General features: G+C 34.5%; 1 protein-coding gene across 6 annotated transcripts in view; it reads left to right on the top strand.

Annotated features, from left to right (window-relative positions):
• The first annotated feature begins 796 nt into the window (after nucleotides 1–796).
• LOC110113297 (probable hydroxyacylglutathione hydrolase 2, chloroplastic) overlaps nucleotides 797–10,407 on the top strand; it is a 24,429-nt gene continuing 14,818 nt past the window's right edge. The window contains exons 1-4 of one of the 6 annotated variants that reach the window (XM_020845817.2): nucleotides 797–914; nucleotides 1,818–2,000; nucleotides 2,635–2,838; nucleotides 5,032–5,155. In XM_020845817.2, coding sequence (XP_020701476.1) covers nucleotides 1,836–2,000; nucleotides 2,635–2,838; nucleotides 5,032–5,155 — 493 coding nt within the window. In that variant the 5' untranslated portion in view covers nucleotides 797–914; nucleotides 1,818–1,835. Of the gene's footprint in view, nucleotides 915–942; nucleotides 1,137–1,330; nucleotides 1,354–1,817; nucleotides 2,001–2,634; nucleotides 2,839–5,031; nucleotides 5,156–10,407 lie in introns of those variants that run through there. The other 5 variants (XM_028697364.1, XM_020845816.2, XM_020845814.2 and 2 more) reach the window with 5 other exon arrangements.

Here is a 10,407-nt window from a genome sequence, read left to right as displayed (position 1 = left end):
AGACGGCTTTTTTATTGCTTCTTAAAGTAGCTTTTTAGTACAAAAATTTTAATTTTTATACTAGAAAGCTGTTTTAAGAAGCAATAAAAAAGCCGTCCCAAACGAAGCCTTTGACTCGTTGGCAAGGTTACCACAATGAAGGTGCCTTCTTATGGCTGGCTTGCTATGTTGGTGTCTCCTAATGAACATAATTAACTTGAATTTGGCTCAAATAGTTTTAGATATACATTTTTTTTATTTCACATTACAATTTAAGAAGATAAAAAAATGATGTTTAAATAAATATTTTAAATTAATGGATAAAAATATTTTAAAAGAATATATCGCAGATCATAAAAAATATTATATATTTTATACATGCATTTTTTTATTAATAGTTCAAAGTAATTTAATTGACTAATTTATTTTTCGACTTTTGCGATTACGTACTAAGATCATCTCCAACCGAAAATCTCATTTTTCACTCCAAAATGCCGGAAACTACAAAATGCCGTGATTTCATCTCCAATGGAACGCGTTTTTCACTCTTTTGCAGTTAACCGTCGCCTCTTTTTTTCCCGCGACAAGTTCGGTAGAGTGGTAAAAATGGCGGAGATGAACAGTGCAACGCCAATATTGGCGTCCCACTGTTCACCCGCAGCCATATAGCGTAAATTTTGCAGTTCGGCTGGAGCTGGCCGGGAGCTCCATTCAAGCGTTTGGAGGTCGGTTGGAGATGCCCTAAAAACATAAGACACGACCAAAAAAAGCTGCCGATTGCCGGAATCCCTATAATAACTTTATTTTCTTAAAAGAAAAAAAAAACCGGAATATTTATTGACCGGTGGTAGCCGAGATTTTCTGCCGGATTTGCCGGGGTTTCCACCGCCCATCCCATTTTTCCACTTAAACTTACAAAAGGAGAGCACACAGAGGTCAAATTCGTTTTTTTTTTTCACTACTACAATAGTAGATTAGTGGATGGTACGCGTCTCTCTTAGTCAGCCTGTTCTTGTCCTTGTGGAGAGAGAAAGAAAAAGAAAGTAGCGACCTTTGTTTTTTTTTTTTTTTCTCTTTCCCTCCTACGATCGCCATCGCTGCTGCTCGTCATGCTTTCAAAGGTCTCCTCTTTCATGGTCTCTCTCCCCTGTTCTAGGGTTCGTCTTTGCACTTGATTTCGCTTCTCCTGCTCGTATTTTGATCATTCTCGCTTCCTCATTCTTCTTATTAAAAATTATTATTTTTTGGTGGGATCCTATGTTGTATTCTTATCGTCCTCTTTGTTTAGATTCCATGAATTGGGTCTTCTCGAAGTCCCGTTAATGCTTCCCCCACATATCTATGAATTGAGCTGTTTCATCTCTCTTGTGTTAAGTAGGTTGCTTCACTTTAGTTTTTTAGGAGCTCAGAATTGTGCCCCAACCTTGCTCAGTACAAATAGTGCTTTTGCTGTTTTTGTTTGAATTAGTTGCGAGACAACTAATTTTGTTTTAAACAACTACGCTTTGTTTTTATCTCTGAAATTGGTTTTAAGTATGTAAATAAGATATTTTTGAGTGTTATGTAAGTAAGTCTCCTTTAATGGATTGAGATCTGAAGATTCGTTTGATCGGATGTATTTTAACATCTGTAGATTCATTAAAAGTACAGAACAAATATTGGTGACATTTTTTGAAGTCTTTCGCACATGAAATTTTGTTTGCCTTTTTATGACATGGTTGAGTCTCATCGACTTTCCAGCGCCCCTTGCTTTTCTTGATTTAACGGTCTTGTGCAGTGTAGCATGTTTTGTTTAATATTTATATAGCCTTTTTGATTTTCTATTTGATTGATTTCAGGTAAGAGGACAAGCTTCTATGTTGCCGAACATTAGGAAAAGTTGGTTTGGGAAACATCTACTGTATGGCTTGGGCAATATTGCTCTAAGACCTATCAAATTATTGCGAGGAGGAAGCCAGTTATTGGGAGTTTCACATTTTTGTAGCATCTCTGGTCTGGATTCTTCTTTGCATATCGAATTGGTGAGCTTTCTACATAAACGTTTTCCTTATGCGTGCAAGTCTTATTCCATTTTTTCCAATCTTTTGATTTAAACAGGTATAAATAAGAACTTCTGAATGTGAAATTATTAGAATAATTAATACAAGTTGCGCACGGCTGTTTAATTTTTTATAAAAGAATTTATTTATTTAAATTCATTTTTTATGATGAACCAAGGTAAAAAAAATCATAGCATACAAGTATAGAAAATAATTATGTTAAAAGTTTTTTTTCCTTAAATATTGAGCTATATGCATTATTAGCATCACATAATGGCATATCCTATTAGCATCACCTCTGGAATTCATTGAGTAGAAATTTGTTATACTTGCTGTAGCCAGGACCTGATTATATTAGATTCAAAGTATTCCTTAGATTTATATTGGTTTAATCCTTGGCATCTTCCTTGAATAGTGAGAGATAGTTGCAATTGTTTGCTTAGACATAGTTTCAGCTTCAGGAATCCTTTTCTTAAATTTTTAAGTTCCACACCTCATTTGATCAACTTATTATTTAAGTACTGCCTTGTGAATAATTTTTTTCTGTTTGCATCCTAATCTTATATGGTCAATCTGTTCTGCAACTGAATATCTTGTTGCTGCTGTTAATCTACAGGTTCCTTGCTTGCATGATAATTATGCATATCTTTTGCATGATATTGACACTGGTACAGTTGGAGTTGTTGATCCTTCAGATGCTTTGCCCGTCATAGATGCACTAACACGAAGAAATCAGAACTTAACATATATCCTCAATACTCATCATCATTATGATCACATTGGCGGTAATATGGAGTTAAAAGAAAGGTATGGTGCAAAGGTATGAGACAAATTCCTTTCTCTGTTGTATAATCAATAGCAACTTTGAATTCTTTCATTTATATCATCATGAAAGAGATCAACAGAGAAATTATCTTGCATTAAGAATCTCACCCTAGCAAGAAATTATTGATGAACTTCTCATTAAAATATAGAATATACAATTAATTAGTTTTTCTGTTCAATTTACCCTCTAATAAAGAATACTTGGGAGGTTTTTTCATAAAAAATAGAATAGTCAATTCATGTCCCAGTTAATAGAAAATTTTCACAGATTTTTACTATATTTTCTAGTAGCTTTTGAGGTTGGTGGTTGCCTATTAAATATCTAACTAGCATGGATAGCAATGTTGGGATCGAGGATGCACTTGTTTTTTTTTGGTTTAACTGTATCTGAATTTGAGAGCTGAATCAACCCAATTTATTTTCTTAAAGTCTGGAACTGGACCTAAACTGAGATTGGATAGCTTGCAATGGACAACCAACTACACTTTATTTGTGTTGGCTCCTTCAATCGATGGAAGGAATTTGATGCGAGGGTTGGAGTGAAGGACCTCAAGATTAAGTGGGTGCTATTGTTTGGGGAGTGGAGATGAGGGTTAACTGGAAGGTAGAAGATAAATGAATGTGAAAAAGGGAAAATAACAGAAAAAAGGGGAAAGTGAAAAAAAATAGTTGAATGGAAGAATGACTGGTCGGTCCATGGATCCAGAGACATTGAGTGAGCATAAGAAGGAATAAGGGGAAGGAAAAATAAGGGAGAAGAGAAAAGGGGAAGAAGATCAATAAGATGGAAAGTATGAGTAGCAACCGAGAAACAAATGGGTACATTAGATGGTTTTGAATGATTTTTTGTTAAATAGATATAATATCATCACCATCGTCAGCATTAGCAATAGCATATTTATCCTAACCTTGGAGAATCAATAAAATTTAAAGTTTTACTTATTGTGAAAGTTGTATTTGACCCTGTTGTTGAGTGTTGTCCATATTGAGTAAATATGTCTGCCTCCATATTCTTTTATCCTTTGAGGATTTTGCTTTGGGTAAACTGAACTTTTATACAGAAAGCTAAAGTCAATGAATTTATCTCCAAGCCCAATACCAATTGGATGGGATTGAACATTCATAGTGAAAGGTTGTTGGAACCAAACTAATGCAGCTGAATTTTTGTTTACCATCCATAATTATCAGTTTTTTCTTAACTCCTGGTTATATCATTTTGAACTAATTATCTGCATGGCATGCAGCGAAGAATGACATAACATAGGTTGGCCAACTATGGAATGGTAGACAAAGTTCCTTATAAACATAAAAGATTACTGTTGTTCCTCCATAAAATCTTAAGCTATTATTAGAGTTTATTAGACGAGCATTATCTCAATTTTTATTCAAAAATATTGGAATATGATATCACTGACCTAATTGTTTATTCAATCAAGAATTCGAATATTCATGATATTGTTTATTTGAGGACACCACCTCTTATGGCTTCTTTGAAATATCCCACATATGGAAGGGTTTTGGTTTTGTTCAATGTTGTTATGCTATTTTCATTATGCTACCCAGTGGAATAGTTAGGGAGAACTTTAAACCTTGCATGCTATTGCATTTTCACAAATGGAATATATTGGAAATACAACTTAACATTGCTGGAGAAATTACTTGTTTCGAGCAAAATGCATGCACTATATTGACTAACAATTAAGACAGTACAGTCTCAAATGGAAATGGGGTGAATTCCTGGAAGCATTTTAAGTTGTTTTCTGAGGTGTGACAATTGAAATTTAAAAATTCATTTCTGGTGTTGAAAGCAAATTTTTGAACCCATGAAATAGGTGTTAGTAAGTGTTGATCTTTGGTGCTTTTCATTGCAAGTTGAAGTATAGAGCGGTAAACCTGAGAGTAGGTTAACAATTTGTATAAATTATTCAATGAAAATGATGAATTGTCTAACTGAAGAAAGTTTAGGTTTCTCTTTGATATGCTATCATTTTAATTTTGAAGAGGATTCTAGATGATTTTATTATTTTATTAATCAAGTAAAACTTAGTTATTTAAAATCATGATATGCACACAAAAAAAAATGTTCTGACGATATTTCTAATCTAGATATTCAGAGGTACATTTTGTTATGATGGTTCTTTGTAAGCTTTTCTTAAAATAATATTTCGTAGTCTCCTACTGGATATAGGTGATTGGTTGTGGCAAGGATAAGGATAACATTCCTGGCATTGATATAGCCCTTCATGATGGAGATACATGGATGTTTGCAGGCCATCAGGTGCTTGTAATGGAAACTCCTGGTCACACACAAGGTAAACTTTTTTATTAATTTCTTTTTAAGTGAGTATTTTATTCAAACTCACAAATGATGTAATTGTTTATGCTTGTATGTAGTATTTTTAATTATCTTTTGATCTTTTATGGATGGATGGGGACTTTTACTCGTATTCATAATGATGAGGGCAATTTTTTGTCGGTTATTGAATAGTTTATTGTAGAGGAGGTCTTACTATCAGCCTGTTAGGATACAAAAAATTGTTTCCAGTCTATGAAGCTTCCTTCAGCGTAGTCTGGGAAATGGTTGAAATTCTGTAGAGCATTGAACATAACATACTTGTATTATGAGGGCTTTGCATTTATTTTTTAATTTGAAATTCTATTATGGATTTCTATCTGACATCAATTGCAAGAGTGAGCGTATAATATTTTTTTTTGGTGGTAAATATTGCATCTTGAATGTCCTCGTAGTAGTGTTTTCCATCATGGCATGTTATGGTTTGGCTCAGACCACAGTGCCAGCTATGTCATTCAGATGCTAGCAAGGTAACAAATAATAGTAATCCAAATCTATATTGTTTGGAAAATAACACCTGTAATACAAAGAAAAAAAAAACATTTAAAAGGTTGCTCAACATTTGCATATACCTTATTCAACTTGCGTTCATATCATATCTTATTCTTTTTTAAATGCATCATTTTATGTACAACAATAACAACAATATCAAGCATTTATCCCACTACATGGGATCGGCTACGTGAATCTTTTTTCTCCATTGTGTCTTGTTAAGAGTTAAATTCTCATTTAAATCTAATAAAAAAAATGTTATTTTTAATATTTTCTAACCAAGTCTTTTTAGGTCTACTTCTTTCTCTCTTAATATAGGTCAAATCTAATTCATATACTCTCCTGACAGGGTCATCAGAAGACCAGCGTTTTATGTGACCAAACCTTCTAAGACGGCTCTCTCTAATCTTATCTACCATTGGAGCCACTCCAACCTTCTCATGTGTATGCTCGTTTCACATTTTGTCTCTAAGAGTAAAGCCACTCATCCACTTGAGCATCCTCATTTCTACAACACTTAACTTAATTGTATGCCTCTCTTTTAATAGCCAACATTATACTCCATAAAGCATTGCAGGTCTCACCACCATCTTATATAATTTTCCCTCAAGTTTTAGGGGTACTTTTCTATCACACGACAGCCCAATGCATTCCTCCACTTTAACCATCTAACTTGAATTCTACTAATAATATCCCCATCATTTTCACCATCACTCTAGACAATAAACCTGAGATATCTAAAATATATACTCTATTTAATGACTTGATCGCTCAAAGTCACAATTCTCCCACTAGATATTACTACTAAAATTATAATTAATGTATTCGGTTTTAGGTCTACTCAAACGAAAATCTTTAAACTCTAAGATTGACCTCAATAATTCAAATTTACCTTCAACTCTCTCTAGTCTTATCAACAAGAAAAATATCATCAACAAAAAGCATACACGAGGGTGCATCCTCTTGCAAATGTCTAGTAAGAACATCTATAACTAAAACAAAAAGCAATGGACTTAAAGCTGATCCTTGATAGAATCCAACTGAAATGGGAAAATACTTGGTCAAATCACCTTGTTTGAATACAAGTAACAGCTCCTGGATACATATCCTTAAGTCATGATCAATGTTTAAAATTGCGTAATCGGGTATTGAGGCGTTTTTCGTTTGTGAGGTGAGGCGTAAGCCTCAAAATCAAAAAATTGCATAAACATAAAATGTTAAATTTGTATATACTAATGAGTAAATGATATATAAAATATAAAAATGTACAAAATATGAAGTGAAATCAAAATATCCAAATAATAAGACAACATGAAATATAGTTCAACTCAAACTCTATCTTTCTCAAATCACAATATTCTTTTCATTAACATATAATTCCAAAAATAAATAGCAATGACATATCACATAAGAACTCATTAGTCGTCAGCACTGTCATCACTAAGGGGGTCTTTATTTGAATCATCATTATGATGAATCGCTCTCTCCCCCCCCCCTCTCCTCTCCTATAGAGGCCAATGTCTCCCAATCAGGTCCTTCCTCAATATCAGTTATCTTTCTCTTCCATAAATATTTTTGAACAATATCAAATTAAATAATAGTGTAATACATTAATAAAAGTCTAAGAAAACTAGATTATTTATATACCTTTTTTTTATTTATTCTTGAGTTGTGGTGGATGTAGATACTTTAAGACCATCAAAGAAATCAACATTTAAATCTTAATCTTGTAATTCATACGACATCACTTCAACTTCATCATTTACAAACCACTCATCATCAAATTCCACATCATCGCAAAGCAAATAATCTTCATCATCCATTAATCATTTTTCTTCAAATTTCTATCTTTGAGTCTCCTATTGTATATAATGTACACCAATTAATTCATCATCAATGTAGACAAGCGATTTCTCTTCTTTGTATGTACTTGGTTGTAGGTACTCCAATTTCTTTCACAGTCAAATGAAGAGAATACCAAACCCAAAACTTTCACAATAAAACACTACAATTCTGGAGTCTCATCGTCAAATTGAATCCACTACTCAACTAATATTTATATAAGAGAGTTTAATTAGTGCGAAAAAAATAACTTTTAAATAAATGTTTAAAACATTAAATAAAATTACCTAGAGATCATTTGACAATTGTATTATTTGCTTGTTAATCCAAAAAAAACCTTCTTTGTTCCTAAAAGGTATCAATTGCATGCCAACATTTAATCTTTCAGTTGCATCACTTATTAGCCGATCCATACAATGATACAATCCCAACTTTATTTCAGGGTTTATAGACTTGTTCTCTGTATATTGATACTGAGGGTTTAGATAATAATCAGCTGCATGCAAGTGCCTGTGAAGTTGTAGCTCTCACCTATCATCAATAATATTCCAAATTTTCCTAAAGCTACCCTCTTCGCCTCCTAAGTTGGAGGCAATCATTCTTTGACTTCATCCATGACATTGTAAATAAAACACATTGCAGGCTTCTTCTCAACATCCACCATCCTTAAAATTTGAAGTAAAGGTCTAGTTGTTGTAATGGCATATAAGATATTTTGCCAAAATCTATCATTTAAAATAATTTTTTTAATCTCTTTTTCCTCAGCCTTTTTACCCAAGCACAACTCAACCACTGTGTATGTGTGAACATAGCCTCTAAAGATTGTCTAGCATTCAGCATGCCTCTAAGGTCAAGCAGATGCTCTCTAAGGTCAAGTAAGCGGTGACAAATCTTGTTGCTGCTGGCCTTAGAATTTCTTTCTTTAAAAATTTTCTCATAAGAGCTAGAACCTAAAAGTGGTTGTAAATAAATTTGGTTATTTTTTTATTTCAGTAACTGCATTCTTATGTTGAGGTAGCTCCCTAAGCTTCTCAAGAATCAGATCTATGCAATGTGCTGCACATGGAGTCCAATACAGATATTTCCTCTTCTCCATAAGTTTGTTACCTGTAGCCTTGTAAGCACTTGCATTATTTGTCACAACTTGTACAACCAAATGTTCTTCAACCTCCTCAACAATGCTATCTAATAATCCAAATATTAACTCAGCATCTTTGACCTGGTTAGATGCTTCAACTGACCTATAAAACACAGTACCATAAGGATTATTAATGATAATTTTTATTAGACTTCTATGTTTGATATCAGATCACCTATCTGACATAATTGTTACTCCTTTTTGGGCCCAAGTCCTTTTAATTTCTTCGATACTTTTATCAGTGTTTTCCAACTCCTTCAGAATCCATGTTCTCAAATCATACATGGTTGGAGGTTTGAACCCTCTCCCAAATGCTCCAATTGAACAAATCATGTTATAATAGGCAGGTGATGTTGCAATATTAAATGAAATTGCATTTTCGTAGAAGAATCTACATATATCCTTACACACTCTTCTCTGTGCCTCCCTTGCATTTTCTAGGGTCATCTTTTGTGTAGTAGGAGGCCTATCCTCTGATGTGTCCATCATATAAGGATCCATAGGACGTCTAGTACCCCTAGATGAAATGGGCTTCATCGAAGAAGATGAATCCCTAATGCTGCGCTCACTCTCGTTATAAGAGCCAACATCAACTCTGTCCTTAAATTGCTTATGTATAAGATGTTTTGACGTGGTAGACTTATTCATGTATGACTTTATCTCCTCCCTTACAGTATCAGTAACTTTGGAGCATGGAACAACATTCTTGTGAGATCTTGAAAGGTGATCCTTCATCCTAGTCACACAACCCTTCAAAACTTTATCACAGTAATTGCATTTTAGATAGATATATGTTTTATCACTTCCCCTACATTCACCTGAGTGTTATATTTCTATGCTGGATCTTTTCTATGACCTGATGCAGCTTTATCCTCACTTCTGACCATCCTTTATGAGAAGAATATATTAGTACAATATATCGATTCCCTAAACATAATGCTTCACTTTTTCTACATTAAGAAAACTTATGCAAAGCATGCACCCATGAAGAAGCAAAGTAACACTAACAACTATTACTAAAGATGATGAATACAATAATATATCGATCTGCCGGGGGTCCAAGGGGGCGCTGCCCCCTGGCAGGGTTCAACCTGTTGTTTGTATGGAAAGATATTGAGCGGTACCGGGCATGTACCTAGCAGTACCGATCATGTACTGAGCTGTACCGAGCATGTACCTGCTCGATACCAAGCGGTACTGAGTAGTGTCGAGCATGTACCTAGTGGTACCAACCATTATTGAACCGAGTGGTACCGAGCATGTACCTAGCGGTACTGAGCATGTACCTAGCGATACCGAGCGAAACCAAGCGTTACCGAGCAGACAGACTAATGGATGGAACCACGAAGAAGAACTTTCAACGGTTGGTCGAAGGAGACTCTAACCCAACTCGCGGTAGAAGATAACTCCAAGTAATAGGCGAAGAGCAACTCGCGGTGGAAGGAAGATGACGTCGAACGAAGAGGGAAAAAGGTCACTCGAAGAAGAAGGGAGAAAACCTGTTTTCGGGAAATGACGGAAGACCGCGCAAGGGTTGGGGTTCTAAACCGAACAAATATATATATTATGTTAGCTTTTTTTATTTTTAGAGGCGGACAACTCTAAACCTTGAGGCGAGGCGCGCCTTAGTAAACTTGAGGCGTACGCCTCAAATCCTGAACACATTACGTGGGCTTTGAGGCTTAAAGGGGTGAAATTGTGTTGAGGCATGCCTCTTATTGCGCAATTTTAAACCATGG

This window comes from Dendrobium catenatum, unplaced genomic scaffold, assembly GCF_001605985.2.
Source record: "Dendrobium catenatum unplaced genomic scaffold, ASM160598v2 fragScaff_scaffold_920, whole genome shotgun sequence".
NCBI classification, from domain to species: Eukaryota; Viridiplantae; Streptophyta; class Magnoliopsida; order Asparagales; family Orchidaceae; genus Dendrobium; species Dendrobium catenatum.
Note: the sequence above shows the minus strand (reverse complement) of the source record. Positions and strands in the feature narration are given on the sequence as shown.